This window comes from Lichenostomus cassidix, chromosome 9, assembly GCF_008360975.1.
Source record: "Lichenostomus cassidix isolate B80296 chromosome 9, HeHo_3.0, whole genome shotgun sequence".
Taxonomy (NCBI): Eukaryota; Metazoa; Chordata; class Aves; order Passeriformes; family Meliphagidae; genus Lichenostomus; species Lichenostomus cassidix.
The window spans coordinates 4526675-4544809 of NC_139490.1; the positions used below are offsets into that span (position 1 = coordinate 4526675).

Genomic DNA, 18135 nt, shown 5'->3' on the forward strand with positions numbered 1-18135 from the left:
TGTTGGGTTTGGATTTCTTTCCTGCAGTGGAGAAGAATTAGAATATAACCTGAAGGACCTTAGGCCAGCAACAGATTATCATGTCAGGTGAGTTAGCATGAATGAGAATGTCACTTAAATATAAACTCTTCAATTATGTGAGAATAAATATGAAAGTTTTTAAACTAAATATATAGCATAGTTGAAGAATTTCATGGTCACTTCTGTAGGAGTGTTCTCAAGTGGCTTCTAAATATTTTATGGTAGATTTTATCTTGGAATATGAAGTGCTTTTTGAACAGCATTTTTTCTGTCGTGTTGTTGTCATTGCTGTAGTAAAAGGCAAAAAGAAGTCTATGTATCTGTATTTCTGTACAGATAACAGGCCTGGAAGTGCTTGGTATGCAAGTGGGATATCTGAGGTTGTTTAAAAATTTGACTGAAGCAACTGGTGTTTCTTCAGTTCCTGTAACATAAACACTGAAAGCACTCCAGCATGCTTTTTTCATAAGTAGGCCATGCTTTGGGAAGTAAATCTGCTGAATGCAGATCCATCTGACCATAGCCATTTCAGCATTTATTCCAAGAAAAAAATGGATTCTCTCTGACCTGTGTTGATCTTCTCATAACATATTTCTCTTTGATACTGAAAATGTGTTTTACACATTTATTAACTATTAACACATTCTAGTTTTGCTCTCTGATGGTTTTAACACTGTCTGTGTTACCTGCTCATGTTGCTTTTTTAAAAAGACTTTATTTATGAACCTAGGCTTTGAATTCACATCCTGTTCACTCACCCTCCATATCCTTTTAAAAAAAAATCCTTTCACTCCTGTCTATTGTTCCCTTCTGTTTTTCCAGACAAGGGCTAGGTTTGCACACTCTTTCACATCAAGGCTGCTCCTGCTTGTAAACTTTAAAGAACAAACACTTTACTTCTGAGCTCTAAAAAAAAAAAAAATTAAAAAATCTAACACCAAAAAGTGTCCATCTAGCTCTGATACTGTAGATTCTGTTTATTTTTAAGGATAGTTTGTAGTGGAGCACTAAAATGAACTTTCCAAGTAGAAGCACAAGACCCAAAGAAACTTTTCATAACTAAGGAAAAGCTGCAGCTCCTGAGTCAGGCAGGAGTCTTGGCCTTAGCAGCAAAGGGATGATAACAGGGAGGAGAAGGTTGTAAAACACTGTTGAGCTTCCTCCTGTAATCACTGAACATCTCTTTTGAAGCCAACTTCAAACACCAGAGAGGTCACCATGCACAGCTGGGCTGAGGTTTTGGTCATTTGTAGGGGTGTTTTGGGGATTTGCCCCAGGTCCTGGCTGACTTCTCCCTCCCTACCTCCAGTTCTCTCCACCTTCCTGCAGATTTACCAAATTATAGGTCATTTGTGAGCTGTTAACAATAACTTCTGTTCAGAAAGAAGTGGCTAAATACAGAAGTCAGACTTGCAAAGCAGCAGCACTTTGTAACAGAGCAAGCTGACACTGGACAAGTGGCTGTTTGCTTTCCACTGAAGTTTTTTTTCTTCACTGAAACTGCATTATGTATTAATGACTGTGAAGAAATAAATCTGTTGGGTAAAGAAATTTATGGGGCCAGCAGTTACTGGGCAGATCGCCTCGGGTCTCCTTGACCTTGGCAGCATCTCTCAGGGCTTTGTCTCTGCTGGGCAAGGTGCTTGTGCTCCTTGCTGCCCTGCTGGGCACTGGGACAGCCTGGAACAACCTGGTTTGCTCTGAACCACCACCTGCTTTCCCTCAGGTGTATTGTTCTGGTGCCCTCAGAGCTGGCTGTGCTCAGTGACTTGCAGAAGATGCCCCCTGAGCTTGTTTTCACACGGTTTTATTTCCCTTATGCTGAGTGTTGGATGCTGGGCCACACTCATTTCCAGCACTTACACAGCACTTGCCAGATGCAGGCTCAATTAATTAATTGCTTTTCTTGTCCCTGCTGCCTGCTAACAGGTGATGTGTAAAGCAGCACCAGAGCAGTTCTTGTCTACCTCCCCCAAAAGGTTTTATTCTACGTAGGTGGCCATTGTACATAAATTACTCTTATCTACTGAAAACAAATTTAGAAATTGCCCTTTCTTTAGCTCCGCATTCAAGCACACAATAGCTACAGCCAACTCAGAGGTCATTGTCTGGTCATGGCCTGAACTTTTTTTTGAGCAGAAGACTTCCAATTTGCACTTTTCTTCTGCTGCATGGAAAATGTGAAGGGAAAAAAGTAACGTCATTAATTTTTCAGAGAAAACCACCTCATGAGGAAGTGCTCAACTATATCCTATTTGCTTTCCTAGTTTATTTGGTATTGTATGTTCTATGCTGACAGACAGAGGATTTGCCTGAAATCAGATTTTCTGTGAAGATTTCTATTTTATCAGAGCAATGTTGCTGAGCTGTGCTAGTTCTAATCTATGGAGGTCCATTTAGTTTTGATGCCTGAGTTATGCAGGAGAGGATTTTACCCATGGAAGGAGACCAGCAGATACGAGCACTCAACGTGGTACCTGAGAATTCAGTGTAAACCAGACATTAAAGTTGATACCTTTTTCTCTGTTGTATTTTAGCACAGTGTGTGGAAGCCTGGCAATAGACAAGGAAACAGTGGTGGAAAGAAAAGATAATGTAGATAACTCAGTGATCTGTGGGAATATTTGGGAATATTTGAACGAAACACTCTTCCTCTTCTGCTGTCAATTTTTTTTGAGTTCTTGTATAAAGTGAAGCAAAGTAAGGATAGCCATTGGTCTGTGCTGAGTGTGAAATGAGTGGATGGTAGCAGGGGTGCTTTGGTGGTCAAATACTGGGGCTGAGGCAGTGCTGCTGGGGCTGTCAGCACATTTATAACCCCTTTGAATGCTCTTTCCAGGGTATATGCAACGTACAACTCAGTCAAGGGATCCTGCTCAGAGCCAGTAAGCTTCACCACTCACAGCTCAGCACCAGAGTGTCCCTCCCCACCCAAACCCTCGCACAAGACCAAAAGCTCCTTAACCTTACAGTGGAAGGTAGGTAACACTTGGGTCGGGCAAAAAGCAGGGAAAAGGCACTGACAGTGAGCAAAAATGTTGGAAATAACTGAAAGCTGAGACAGTCATTTTTCAGTAAGGGACTTGAACTTGCTGTACTCTGAGAAATCCCTTCCTGTGCAGTGGCTTGACTTTTAAAATGTATGTGTTTCATTATGTCCAGCTTCTTCCCGGCATTCCTTACGAGGTTGCCAAGCCATGTGCAAAGCTTTGGTTTCACTTGAAACTGTAGTCATTTGCCTGGGGGAGGTGAAGTAGTTTTCTCTTATTCCCCAAATCACCTTTTGTTTATTTTTGTTCGTAGGCACCCATTGATAATGGTTCAAAAATCACCAGCTACCTTCTGGAGTGGGATGAGGTAAGTAGTAACTAGTTGAAATAGATACACAAATAAATGGCACTCAGACTTTACAAGGATTTGCTGAGTAAAGAAAAATAATTAAGTACAGGAGAAAGTAGAAATGGGAAAATGAAATCCTGATGGCATTAGGTAAAGAGTTGGAAAGGTGAAAGAGGCAGCAGGGTTGGAGAAACTTTCCATTCAGTGTATTTTATACAGAGACAGCTGTTTCTGTACCCTTGAAATCTTTTATCATTCGTTTGGTGTACTTTATTCATTAATTAGCATTACTTATTATTTAATTACTTGTGCTATATCTTAGAGTTCCATTCCTAATCCCTTTCTTCTGGTTGCTGTCTGAGTGCAGAATAAACACTTGTTCTGTCTCAGAGCAGAAAAGCCGTGATCTTGCAGCCCTTTCTACAGAGAATGTACTCAGGGTCAAACTAAGTGTCCTTTGTGTAGTGGCAATTAGTCCCCTTGCAGACACAAAGGGAAATAAGTTCTCTCCTGAGTATCTTCCATGGTTAGTGAGCACTGGGCTGTCTGAGAGTGCCCTGACAAGATGATGTGCAGGATTTGTTGGAGGTGGGTTCTTGTCAGTCCTCTCTCTGTCCCCTTTCCTTTGAGCAAGCCATATTTCTGCAGAAAGCATGAGTCAGGGAGTATTATCTTTGAAGGGAAAAAAAAAAAATTTGGGTGACAGAAAGAGCTTGGACAGCATGAAGGTAAAAAAAAGTCACGAGTCGAGAAGCAAAGCATGTGAAAGGGTGTTTGGTTGTAAAGTCTGAGAAACATCTCTTGAGGTCTTTTGTAGTCTAAAAATACTCTAAAGGGAGTATTCTGTTATGAATAGTTTTCCACCATGGCATTAACACATTCCCTGCTCATTCTGGTACATGTTGGGTGTTGGGAACCACTCACTGTGCAAACATTTATTGTCTGCACTGTCACAGCTAGTGGGGTCTGCATGATGAGAAACCCTCAGAACTCAAACTAAAGTTAAACAATAACTTCAGAATGTTTTGCTGTCCCTCTGCACCTAATGGAAAGCCAAAGGTTGTCATTGAAAAAGGGGGAAAGGGGAGTGTGAAGTCTGGGAACGGAGAATAGAGAGAGATTTCTCCAAAAGGATGGGCCAGGATGAACCCCTTAGACCTGTGACACCTTGGCTGTGCACTTGTGATCTCTTCCAAGGCTTCCAGTAACTTGGAACTGAGGGAACAGAGCAGCACAGCAGTGGAAACCTGGGTGATTCCAGCCTGCAAAGGAAAGGGAAGCAACAGAAGGTCTTGTCAGAAGAAAGACCATCAGCAGATAATTAATGCAGTGCAAATACTTGTAATGTCAATTTTGACTACATGGAGTGTAGGCATAATTTTTTATATATATATTTATATTACATGGCAATTCTAAAATGCTTTTGTGCTTTAAACTCTTTAATGAGGTTTTGTCTTCAGAAAGAATGGTTGTGACACCAGTTTTTCACAGAGCAAAAGCAGACTGGTCTAGGGTAGTTTACCTACCAATGGGAAAAAATTAAGGCATCCAGATTCCCTTAGTCTACCTATTTTAATTACCTTGTTTTCTCAGTAACAACCCTGAAATCGGAGATTATAATGCATAGCTAGCCAGCACAGATGAAAGAATAATGGCCCTGCACAAATTAATTTGGTACATCTCCAATGGTTTGACAGGACTCCTGGCTGAAATGTAGCTGTCAGGCTCTGAGACAGTTAATGCCACAGGTGTAGCTTCTCCAAAATTTTTTTTTCTCTGATACAAGATAGAAATGCAATTTTGATCACTGAATTAAAACCTGCTATTAAAGCTTATTGAAGGAAAAGCCTGAAGATGCAGGCAGGCTGTGCCTGGGTTTGCTGGAGCCTCTTCACACCTAGTGGTGGGGCTGGCAGGCTGCTCCACTCCCTTCTCCATGTGCCACGGCAGGTTGTTCCTCTGACGTGAAATGCATTTAGCTACTGGAATTATGGCACCCAAATACAAAAGAGAATTCACTTGCAGTGCCCTGCAGCTTCACACTTGGTTGTGTAAACTCCACGTAAGCAAAAGTGCTGCCTTCTCCACAATGCCATGCTGTGTCCTGGTGAAATCAAGGAATACATACATCAAGGCACAGCAGAAGGCTTGCCAGGCAGCAGGGAACATTCTGCCAGATCTCAGCTAGAGCAGCATTCATTAGCTACGAGGCACAGGATAAAATATAAACACGGGAAAATCAGCGATCAGAAGGAAATTGAATCGTGGCTGCAAAGCAGAGAGGGCTTTGCAAGAGTGGAGAGCAAGGAATCTATGAGATGATAAAGGTGGAAAAATATCTTAAAGTGGCAGCCTGCCTGGGAAATTGAGTCCCTCCTACGAGAGAATGGTGTGCAAAGCCCTTAGCATGCTCCTTACACACAGGTCCTGGAAAGCTGCTGTGCAAAGGCTGCAGCTCAGCCTCTGCAAACAAAACTGGCATCAGGCATGGGAGGTGTGGAGAGTGATGGAGACATCCAGGCAAACACCTCAGCTGTATCCCAGTCACACCAGTGTGTTTGTCCCATCCAAGGGAGGAGCTCCTGCAGCCACTTTGTGCTCCCATCTGAGGGGTCACAGCTTGTCTGTCCCTGGGGCAGTTCAGATCTGAGTGTGGCAGATCCTCAGCAGTGTCTCACCTGGTTCCTCCTGGTTTTACAGGGCAGAGGCAGAGCTTGTAGCATCTGAAATGCAGCCAGGAGTGTAGGTGGCACCACTTGTAAGTGCAGAAAACGAATTGTGGCTGTAAAGCACTATGTTTATAGTGCCAGGATTAGGTGAGGTGGGAAATTCTAGATGGTTATACTGCTTAATATATTACTGTGCCAGCCCTACCTAGCTGCTGCTGCAGTTTAGTTCTGAGGTTTGGGGTTTTTCCTGACCTGCAGACTCAGAAAGATTGTCAATATATAAATCTATTCCTGCTATCCTACATTTTTCTATCCCAGTTAGGATTAAGTGATTTGTAATGTGACTGGTGCTACATGTTTGGTTAGAAAACATAAATGCTTTCCCTTTACTGATCCAATTCTTTGAATTATTGTTGTAATACCTGGCTAATAAACTGTTGTGTCTTAAAATGCCTGAAGAACTATGAAGGACATTTCATTCTGTAATAAGAGAGTAAAAGATCAGTTCAGCAAATTGTCACTCAGATATGCTGGATGTACCCTAGGAAAATTTCCACTGACTCCAAAGGAGTTAGGATCATCCCCTGTCTCAGGGAGTGTGGATTTCATTGGGATTGGAACATGCTTGCACCACAGGTTCTGGGATTGGCATTAGTTGTCTAGCAGTAAAATCAGTTAAAATGAGTAATTAAGGAAAACTTCGCCTTCTGACTAATTTGCTATGAACTTTGAACTTACAAACCTGAACTAATCAATTGATGACTTGGTGCCAGGATGGATTATTCAGGGTAAGCAAAAGGCTAATCAGGGAAAAAATAGCATTAAAAATATACCAAACAGAAAACATGACTGTAAAGGAGGTGATGCTTCCCCTGATGCCAGCATTCATCAAAATCATAAACTGTAACTGCATTGAAAAATGCTGCTGGCACTGCTGTAAGAACCAGGCCTTTGTTACTAATTAGATGTGAAATGCTCGTTGTGTGATTAAGTGGTAGTAAATAAATGTTTCTCTTGTGTATATGGATAGTGAGAGTATCCTATTCATTCTCTATGGGAAAGGGTGGGAATGTTCCTGAGCCAGAGACAAGGACATCCCTCTCACACTGTGTGTGTCCCTGTTTTGTGTACAACTCAAAGCAGCTTTAATTCTTACTCAGTAAGCAGCTCATTTTAATTTACTCGAGAGAGAGACTGATACAATACCACACTATTTAATGATTTGATGATCCATAGTTAATAATGAAAGCTTATATAGAGATAAATGGGCATAATTTTGTTCTGCCACAAAGTTTTTAATTCCTCGAGGTAGCAGAGATGCGCTTGTTCATAGCAGCTGATAATCTGAGCCAGGCATCTCAGTGCTGCTCCACCAGAATTGGGTACAGGGAGCTCCAGGTTTGTGTTTGTTCACTTTCCTGCTCTCCCAGGCTGTTCTGTGGCTGTGCCACTCTCGTGGGACATGCAGGAGGAGAGCCTTGGATAAAACTGGGGTTCGTGTATAATTCAGGGGTGTTTTGTAGGTCCTTTGCTGTCTTCTAAGTGTTTGTTACTTGCATAATTGGCACAGAAAATGCTCTGCAGAGATCTTAGGGTGTGTTGCACTAATTGTTGACAGTTTGCTGCACAGCTCTGTGTCAGATTGAATTTCAGTCTGTTCCTTTTTATTGCCAACACGACCCAAACACAGAAGGCAGTGCTGGTGTGGCCACAGCAGATGTCAGTGCTGCAGCCTGGTCACAGATGTGGTGCTGAGCTTTGTGCAGTGAGCTCTGTGCTCTGTTCCTGCACTGCTGGACCTGCAGTGGCTCCTTCCTCCTTTTGTGTTTATTTACTGGGAACTCAGGCAACAAAACCCGTTTCAAACCTCAAATCCCTTCTCCAGTAAATACACTCTCCAAAGACAATCAGACACCCTGTGTTGAGTGTGCAGCTTGAAATATTGCTGAAATAGCAGGCAGAGCTCTTAATTGTGTTTGAACACTGTTGTTGGAGTATTGTGCAAACTGGAAGGGAGTTGTGGAGCTGAATTGTCCTTGTTTCCTCGGACAGGAGGGATGGTCCATCCCAGGGTGGGCTGTCCTGGAGAAGAACAGGGGAAGGCAGGGCTGGGGAAGGAAGACTCACAGCACTCTCCCTCCGAAATGTGGGCATTAGAAACACTTGCAGAAATGATACAGTGTATTTTAAGCAACTTACGAAACATTATTTGAAGGATTAAAAACTTGGATGCTGATTGTACAAAGAATAGGAGAAGGATTCTGGGAAAGCTGTAAGACTCTTGGGTGGCAGCCAGTACCAGGCTGCCAGTTGTTCCTGTCTATAATTATGCCAGCATTAGTGCTTTCATAAATCTTGGGAGAGAAGGAGCGGAGAGGCTATTTCCAGGCTATTAATGCCAGGATAATTAGAAATATCGGCCAGCCTCTCCAATTAGTGCCAATAGAATCCAAAATACCAGCCAGTCTGAGTAATCTGAATACCAGTTGGTCTCTGAGCGAGTCTGGGGAATGTACAATACCAGTTCTAGAAGAGAAATATATACAATATCAGGGTTTGTACTGTTATAAAGTTAAGGATATCTGAGATGTTTGGCAATCTTGGCAGAGTTTTAACCAACCAGTCTGACAAATGAGAGTTTCCTTGGCCCATTGCTCTCAGTTCAGGCATTGTGCTATAGGTGAGATTTTCCATAATTTTCCTTCTTAGCCAGCATTGTTTTACTGACCACATGCTTAGTAATTGGTCACTTTGTTCTCCTGGAAAAAAAAGCATAGGAAAATGATTTTTTAAAAAGGCATTCTTAAGCAGAAATCCAAAATAAATTAAATGTTTTCAATTATTTATAACCAGTGAAGTCATTAAAGTGTTGAAGAAAAATTAATTTAATGCAACTCAACCTGTAAGAGAGTTTGCACTGGGGAAAAAGAAATCTATTTTTAGTAGTGCTGCACTGATGAATGGATATTTTACCGAAACATTAGAGTTCTAATTAGGTTTTTTTGTAGTCTGTGTTTTAAATATATTACTGCTGAGCTGAGAAGTATGCTCGCCTATTATTTTTGACCGAAAGAAATTCTATCATAGAACTCTATAACTAGGAATTCTAACATAGCATGCTATAGCTAGGGATTTTAGATCTGAAAAGGTTTCCTCATTTGCAAAATATTTCTGCTTTGGATGTCATGGTTATCTTCCAATTCCACCCCTTCATTTACTAGAGCTGTGCACTAATGCTACAGCTGGAGCAGGTGGGTGAAGTTGAAGGAGACTGTGTGTAAAGAAGTTCTAGAACAAGTGTAGGCTCACACTGTATAAATACAAGTTCTGGCTGTTTGCCAGTGTGCTAAATGTCCCTCAAGTGCCTCCACATTGCTGGAGATCTGCAGGGTTGTTTCTAGCCTGATAAACACATTCTGGAGATTCACTACAAACGTTGCAGGGAGCTTTTCCTTCTGTGTCACTGTTTGAGGGAGGAGAAGTAGAAATTGTCAGGGGCTGGGGAATGGGCCAGTGAAAAATACATGTTCCACTCTGGCATGTTTGAGATCTTCAGTGGTGATGTTCTGAGCATGGGGGAAGAACAGTTTGTGGGAGGGCAGAGTCAGCCCAAGGAGGCACGGCAGGTGAGGCTGTTGGCCTCATGTGTAAATAGTAAAATTAAAATTAAAAATTGTACAGACACGTGCCAGAAATAGTAAATGGCTCAGCAGAGCTTTTCAGTCAGAAGAAGTTGCAGAGATGGGCATAACCCAGTCTTCTGCACCCACTGGAGCCCACAGATGTGCTTTGTCAGGCTTCTGCTCTGGTGTGCTTTTAGGTACTTCATAATGTAACTGTCCATTAATTTTGTATTTGAGTATTGAAATTAAAACTCCTTTCAACTGCTTCAGTTCTGGTAGATATTATTTATGAGGAGCTGAGCAATGCATATCCTTTCTCCTGGAAAATTTCCAATTGGCTGCTTTCCATGTGTGGCACAGGCTGGCTCCAGATATTCCTTGTTATTTTCGGGTCTCTGTCCTGCAAACAGCTCAGTTTCATTTCTGCCCCAGGGTGCACCAAGCTGGGGCGGACTGATGAAGATTTTGTTTTGTTTTAAATGTGGTGGGGTGGGGGAGAGAACTTCTGAGTGTCCTTCAGGTAGAAAACAGTACCTGAGGAGGTGTTTGGGAGCTGCAGAAGTGTCTCAATACCTCTCTGCTGCCTCGTGTTGTCTCTGCCAGGATGGATCATTGCTGCAGGTCATGTTGATGTGGAGCTCCCCCAAACCATCCCTCTGGCATTCAACTTCCTCACCAGAGCTGCAAACTCCCCAGCAAACCATGTTCACTCCTGGCACGCCGTGTGCTCTGGGCGGTGGGCTGGCTGCAGAGCCTGGCACGCTCAATATTCCCCTGCGATGAGTAATTTTTTCCCTGGAGAGCACGAGGCACACCCAGCCTGTCCCTCTGGCTCTGGCCATGCCAGACCATGGGGAACGAGAGCCCTCTTGTGGGATAGAGAATTCCTGAAACAATCCCAGCCGGTGATGGAGCTGTGCAGGATTGTGCTTGCTAGGAAATCTTGCACCTTTCCTGTGCTCCTGTGACCGAGCAGAGATGCATTTCACTCAGAATTTTCCCACTTTTTTGTTGATGGGGGGGATAAGTTGTGTTTCAAGCTGGAGCTGTAGATACATCTCACAAATACAAGAAGAGGAGGGAGGTGACAGGCTGACTGTGCTGATCTGTGTGATTTTCAGAGCACAGCAATGCTGTCAGTGCTTGCACAGCTTCCTTTGCACAGTGCAGGATGAAAACATCGAATTCCAACATCACTTAACAGCTCCTTTCAAACGAGCATGGCGTGGTTTTGTTTCATAGCGATGCGATTACAGATTTCTCTCTTTCTAGGGAAAGAGGAACAGTGGTTTCAGAGAATGTTACTTTGGGAGCCAAAAGCATTGCAAGCTGACCAAGCTGTGCCCAGCTTTGGGTTACACCTTCCGCCTGGCAGCCCAGAATGACATCGGTACTAGGTGAGTTCCTCGGGGTGAGTTCTTCAGGGTGCAGCACGTTTTCTTGAGAAAAAGTGGTAGTTGGAAAGTTTAGCTACCAGTGACAGCATAAAGAGGAATTTCTATGGGGTTTTTTGTTTCTTTTCTCTTTATGGTTTTGAGTTAACTATCTGACATTTGCTCTGTTAGTAATGCCTCAAGGTAAGTCACAATTTCCCTGGTGATACCTTTCAGCTCCCAGGGAATTGCTGTGTACCTTCAGCATGATGAGATCAGCCTGAGCAGATAGGCTCCTTTTGAGGTGTTAAATGGTGTTTTGTGGTCTATTCCTAACACAAAAAGAATACATCTGTTATGTAAAATTCCCACTAGGGACCTCTGTGAACCAAGAAAAACAAGCAAGGGGAAGTTGAGTTACAGATTTTGAAAGGAATCTTGATATATTTATTTTTCTGGTTTAAAGCAAAGCCCTTCTGTCTGTTTTCAGCAGTACAGTCCCTTCCTTCTTCTTCAGGACTGACAGGGCTGGCTGATGGGGTGGGAGAGAAGGGAGAGACAGGCAGGGCTGAGAGGACAGGCACATCCAAGGTGCTGAAGGATGGGGTTTAGCTTCTTTCTGCTTCTCCTTGCACATGAACAGATGCCTCAAATGAGGATGGTGAAAAATCAGACTGAATTTAGCGCTCTGGGAGCTGCTAGGGAACCCTGGGATGAAATGTTGTGCAGCTGAGGAGCAGAGTGTGCCCAGAGAGACACTGTGCTGTGTGTGCTTCTGTGCTCAGGGAAGCCAAGCAGGCCAGGAAAAGTTTAGCTGTGAAGAAGCCAAACATCCAGTGCCCTTGTGTACTCCTTCATTGTCCTTCTTAGCTAAACAGGATCTAATCATTATTACAAGGACACAAAAAGAAACTCTAGTAGTATATAACAATGTGTTTTGGGGAGGGAGACTCCTGTATTGTTCTCTCTTCTAAAACACAAGACTCTCCGTGATATAAAGCTTTAGAAAGCTTCTCTATTCATGTTGTGTGTTTTCCCTGAGTTGGGCTGAGACCACTCAAGTGTGCACAGAGCCCCTTTCCCCAACTCTTTGCAAGATTAATTCCCTCCCTATTGAAATAATACTCAGTGTGGAGAGAGGGGGGGGCTTGAGCTGGAGCTGCTGAGTAACTGGAAGGGAATTGGGTTTGTGCAGAGTTCCCAGTTCTGGCATCTCTTTTCTTTGCCAGATTCCAGATTTTTAAAATATCTTAGGGTGTGTTTCAACACTCCCATCCCCCCATATCCCCCCTTTTTTTTTTTTTTTTTTTTTTTTGTTTTGTTTTGTTTTGTTTGTTTTCTCTCTCCCTTTTTCCTCTCCCCTCAGGCTGTTGAGGAGGGAGTGAACTAAAAACTATTTATGGTCAGCTGCTCTGTGCTAATCTGTGAGATAAGCACCAGCAACACGTGCCTTATTTTTATAGACAGCACTCAAAATTATGGCATGATAATGTCATCTCACACTTCATGTCACATGATGGTTCTGGTTTATTGTAATGCTTGTGGACTAACCACTTAAGAGGATTTTTGTCATGCTTGGGTTTTAGTTACAGGTGGTTTATTTAAATAGAAGTGTATTTCATCAAATAGGTTATTTTTGAGAAAGAAGATTCAGAATAAGGAGATGTGACTTTTTCTATGTTTTAAGTTCATGGTGTGACTTTAAGGCACAAAATATGTTTTGTACTTTGGAAACAGATTTGAAAATTGCAAGAGTGTCACCTTCCATTGAGAGCTCTTTGTTCAGAGTTTATAGCTGCTGTATTCTGCACGTCTCGAGTTCAGCCTCCAAAAGTTGAACACTTGAGGCTTTATTTCCTATACTGTAGTTCCCCTTTGTTAAATGAAATTTTCCTCTGCTTCACAGTTAATAGTAAGATAACATTTTTAGGCAATAAAATATTTTTTTCCAACATTATTGTGGTGAGATCTGTAAAAATGACTGTGAGGACACATTATCCTGCATTCTTTTCTATTCTTAGTTCTGGCACTTCCCAACTGGGTGTTCATCTTTTCCACCTGAGCAATTTGACCATTGTTCAAATTTTATGAAAACGTGCAATATATAAGTATATTGAGATTTAGGTTTCTTTAGCTTTGTGTTTTTGTGGTGGGGGTTTTTTTGTTTGTTCTGTTTGTTTGGCGGGGGGGGGGTTTGGAGGTTAATTTGTTTGTTTTTAATATTCCTCTCTCTCTGCTCTGTGTCTGAGCAGTGGGTACAGCCAGGAGGTGGTTTACTACACTGCAGGTAATATTCCTCAAACCCCTTCTGCACCACGGCTTGTTCGAGCTGGGGTTACGTGGATCTCACTGCAGTGGAGTAAAGTAGAAGGATGTACACCAGAGGAGGTGATTTCCTACACCCTGGAAATTCAGGAAGAAGATAATGTAAGTACTGTGTTGCTATAAAGTGCGCGGCTTAGACAGAGCTTTGATTTATTAATTGAAGATTACTGGGAAGAACATGGAGTGCAGCTTTGGAGGGCCTTCCAGGAGTACTGGGGACTTGGCAGGGTGGAGCTGTGTGATTTGCTCTGCTGCACTGCAGAATTAGGAATCCTTAGCTAAAAATCTGTGCTGTCATCCATGATTACTTACAAAGGCACCCTGGATTCTCTGAGAGCCAGGGCACCTTGTCCTTAGCCAGGTCAGTCTGCCATGTCCTCCTGGCTGCTGGACTTGTGTTCTGTCATCTGTCACTTCCAGTTGTGTAGCAGGTTAAACTGCCACAATTGTTTTTGTGCTTGCTTTGCAGCAAAATTACATTATTCAGGGCAGCTGTAAGATGCTTCTTGTAGAGGAAAAATATTATGGCCTTGCAGCTTAAAAGTAGTAATAATAATTAATTTTATTATATCTATATTATATGTTTGTTTTTTCTTTTTTTTTTAAATCACTCAGCTATAAAGCGTCAGTGCTCTAATGTGTTGTAGGTACAGACTGTAACACAGGGAGCACTTTCTCAGACTCCTCAGTTACAGGAATTTGCGTGGTTTTGTATTTTTTTAGGATAGTGTGTTTCACCCAAAGTACACTGGAGAAGAGCAAGCCTGTACTGTGAAGAATCTCAGAAGAAGCACACAGTATAAATTCAGGGTAAAAATCTTTTTCCTCTTGTCATTGTGTAGTGTTTTCTGCGTTGGGTTTTTTCCAGGCGCTATAGGAATTCTTTAGTTCTCCCTCCAAAACTGAGTCATCAAATGCAAATTTGCTTTACACTGTGACCTAATATACCAAACTGTTAGTTGGATTTTTGCTTTTATCACACGAGATGCTGTTGCTCAGCCTTTTTTGGAGCAGTCACAGTTCTCACTGCCACATAGGAGGATGTGTAAAAGTGTGGCTCAGGGTGTGAGGTGGTTGTAGTGAGCTGCACTGCCCCCAAAAACCTGGTCTGTGCTGGCAAATCCCATCTCACCTCCACAGAATGGAGCAAGCACTGTGAGGTGCCCAGGCAGCACAGCTGCTCTCCCCAGCCCAGCTCTCCCCTGGCAGCCAGAAATTGACGCTTTTCTGTCTCATTTGTCTGCGGGGTTGGTTCTGGAGCTGGTTTTTAGCAAATGTTGGTGTCTTCTACTCTGTGGATGCTCCTAAACACAGACCCTCCAAGAGAGATGCTCTGGAGTCTTTCTGCAAACACCAAGTTCAGTCATTTTCCTCTCTGGTGCTGAGGTCTCCAGTCACAGCACAGAAGACCTCGTGAAGTTGCATGAAGAGCTACCCAAAGAATTGGGAAGTTTTCGCTGTGTCCCTCAGAGATGATGTCTTTTAGCTTAGGGTTGTAAAAGCTGCCATGGCTGGTGAGAGAAGAGGACACTTGGTGCTTCTCTGCAGCCCTGCTTTCAAATTAGACATGGATTTTACAAAACTGCATTGGTGTCAGAGCAGATTTGTAGCCTGGTGTCACTGGCCACAGGCACAGCTTTGATCTGACTTTTACTTGCAGGATTACTGATACTCTGAATTACTTTTAAATAGCAGTTTGAAATACCTCCAAAACAAAAATACCAAAGTTCTTGTCATAGTTCTCTTTTTTTTCCTCTTATGAGCAAAATACTGCAAGTTGACACAGTTATTTTAAAAAGTGACTCTGTCTTTAAAGGGAAAGCCAGCAATGTTTTTATCTTAAACATGTCATGATCTATTGCTGATGGAAGGAGGGGAAAAATCACTGTGGTTTGTAAAGAAGCATCACGACAATCTAATATCTTATTAGAATCCCACACACTTCAGGATGTGACACACTTCCCAGTTTGATGACATTTGTGCAATTCCTGAAAGAGGTCTGATGCAGAACTGCCAGAAAAGCAGCTGCAGTGAACAAACTGGTTGTGGTTTTGTTTCAGCTGTTTGCTTCCAACGTGGAAGGGAAGAGTTCTCCCAGCGAGGTGTTGGTTTGCACAACCAGCCCAGACAGGCCAGGACCTCCAACCAGACCCGTGATCAAGGGGCCAATAACCTCTCATGGCTTCAGTGTGAAGTGGGGTAAGCCAGTTCAGGTTGCTCTAGTTTTGGAGTTGGAAGAAATTCTAATAAAATCGTGTAAATATGTGTTAGAACTTGGGTTTTTCATGCTGCTTCTCAACCTGAAGTTGAATGCGTTTGGAGAATTTCTGAGAGCTTAATTTTTTTGATATTGTAGGAGGTGTGTAGAGGCTCTTGTGTTTTCAGAAGCAAAAATATTGCTTTGTTGTTGATTAACTCACACTCAAGCACATCTTCAGGCTTTTCCCTCTCCGTTTTGTGTCCCATTGCAGCTTCATTCCAGCTGCTTCTTTTATTAATGGGGCAAACCTCCACTCAGCCTCTCTTTGAGTGCTTTTTTCCATATATTTTGTTTGGACCATCGTTATCCAGCAGCCTTATTCTGATTCATGCTGAAAACTACTGTTACCCACTGCTGCTGTGCATTACTTGGTGTAGTTAATGTGGAGGAGTTTCTGGAGAAGGAGCTGAATCAGAAACAGATTTGGTAATGTTTTTGTTGTCTCTCACTCCCATTCTTGCCCTATTTTTTTCAGATCCTCCACAGGACAATGGTGGTTCAGAAATCCTGAAGTATCTGCTGGAGATTTCTCAAGGAAGTCCAGAAGGTAAACTTGAGACAAGTTGTCTCCATTTCAGTTCACTGTGACTACTGTAAAGAAGTCTTGACTCTTTAGGCTGTTATTGTTGTTATCATTAATGCCCTAATAATGTGATTGAAACAGAGTTATGTACTTTGCAGGGTTCCTAGGTGAGTTTGGGTTGCATTTAGGAAGGTATTGTAATAAGTTTTTTGGGTGTCCTGATTTTGCTAATAGTGATAGAATTTTAGATTACACGGCTAAATCTAGAAATACTTTTATTTATATTTGTGTGCATATATTTGCACATTTATACATCCTATATAATACTTACACTTATTTATATTTGTGAGTATATATACTTGCACGTGTGTCTATGTGTTATATCTTCAAGTGGGAATTAATATTCATAATATCCTATTATATTATATCTTATTTTTAGCAAATCAGTGGGAAGTGGCCTACAGTGGCTCAGCTACAGAATATACCTGTACTCACTTGAAACCAGGCACTTTGTATAAACTCCGGGCATGCTGTATCAGCACTGGTGGACACAGTCAGGTGGGTATTATCAATCAATAAGGGCTGTTTGGTTTATATTTTTAGAGATTTATCTACTATTTTTGGTAAAATACTTCTTCTTTCAAAAGAAGAGGAATGTTTTCCCTGTAGCACAGTGAAACTACACTGATTGCAGTTAATCTTATGTTGCTGAATTTTAGATTTCTTTGTGTACCTAATTTTCTTTCCAGCAAGCTGCAATTTAATGAGATTTGTTCTCCTCAAAACCAATCTGAAGTTGTTTATATTTGCATTAGAAAATACCATCTTGTGGCCACTTGCTTGAAAAAGGCCCCAGACTCTAATGTGCTTGACCCTGTATTGATTTGAGATGCAGGAAGAGGTAGTTTGTTGCAACGATTACCTTTCATTTGGCTGAATTCTTTAAATTTTTGTGTTCCCTTTTTCAGACACTGATTCCTGTAATTCCCTTCTTAGATTTAAACTCACTTCAGTACCTATACTCTTATTCCTCCTGCTTTGGGTTTTTTTTCCCCCTCATTTAAGATGGAGTACTTTAGCCCTTAACATTATTTACCAAGGAGAATTAAAACAGAGAGCCCAGTTTTGAGTGTGCTAATGAAAGAACTCTGTTAATTGTATTTGTAAGCAGTGTGCTTGATAGCATCTCCTCTCCTTCATTGTTTATATGAATTTCCATGCAGTGGTGGGTGCAGAGGACAATTTGCTGTGCTGCTCTGTGGCTGGGGCTTAGTCTGAAGGTGGTGGCCATGGCAGAGGGGTGACCAAGCTGTGTTTTCTCTGGCAGTGCTCCGAAAGTTTACCTGTCCGCACGCTGAGCGTGGCTCCAGGGCGCTGCCGCCCGCCCCGGCTCCTGGGCAAGCCCAAGCACAAGGAAGTGCAGCTGCAGTGGGGTAAGCCAGGGCAAAGCTTTGGTTTGGTGCTCAGTTGCTGATCTTGCCTTAGCCTTGTTTCTGCTGTTTGTGTCTTGTTCACTGAGAGATGCAAAGCGAAGTCCACTGAAGCCTGAGTGAGTCAGAAATGCAACTTCCCATTGACTGTGGTGGCTCAATGTTGGATTTCTGAACTCAGCTTTAGTCTTGCACTGTGCTCCCATTTTTATTTTTAGCCCTGTCCCTCTCAGGGCTATTAAGCATCAGCTTCATTAGAATAGCTGTCTTTTTATTTCAAAAACACAGCGTGATTCAAAATCCATTTTTTATTCCCTTGTGTTATTGGCTTGGCAAAAGAGTTTTGCTACTTCTGATATATAACTTCTTTCAAAAATTTGAGTCAGAGCATATTGAGGGTTTTGGGTGGCATTTAAATCCTGATCCACGGTATAGCACACATAATCTATTGGACACCTGTTATTTTGCAAAGATGTTGGACTACAGTCATGGCACTAAATTGTCAAAAAATACACATTTTTCAGAATACAAGGCACATGCCAGTTTCCAACAGAGTTTTTTCTTTACAATTA

At 42.2% G+C, this 18135-nt stretch overlaps 1 protein-coding gene across 2 annotated transcripts in view; it reads left to right on the top strand.

The window, feature by feature from the left end:
• The window catches only part of FNDC3B (fibronectin type III domain containing 3B), a 180951-nt gene that overhangs the window by 124241 nt on the left and 38575 nt on the right, over positions 1-18135 (top strand). For both annotated transcript variants that reach the window (XM_085069045.1, XM_085069046.1), the window contains exons 9-18: positions 28-87; positions 2861-2999; positions 3325-3378; positions 10925-11049; positions 13278-13452; positions 14074-14160; positions 15411-15549; positions 16086-16157; positions 16573-16691; positions 17461-17566. In XM_085069045.1, coding sequence (XP_084925171.1) covers positions 28-87; positions 2861-2999; positions 3325-3378; positions 10925-11049; positions 13278-13452; positions 14074-14160; positions 15411-15549; positions 16086-16157; positions 16573-16691; positions 17461-17566 — 1076 coding nt within the window. The remainder of the gene's footprint in view (positions 1-27; positions 88-2860; positions 3000-3324; positions 3379-10924; positions 11050-13277; positions 13453-14073; positions 14161-15410; positions 15550-16085; positions 16158-16572; positions 16692-17460; positions 17567-18135) is intronic.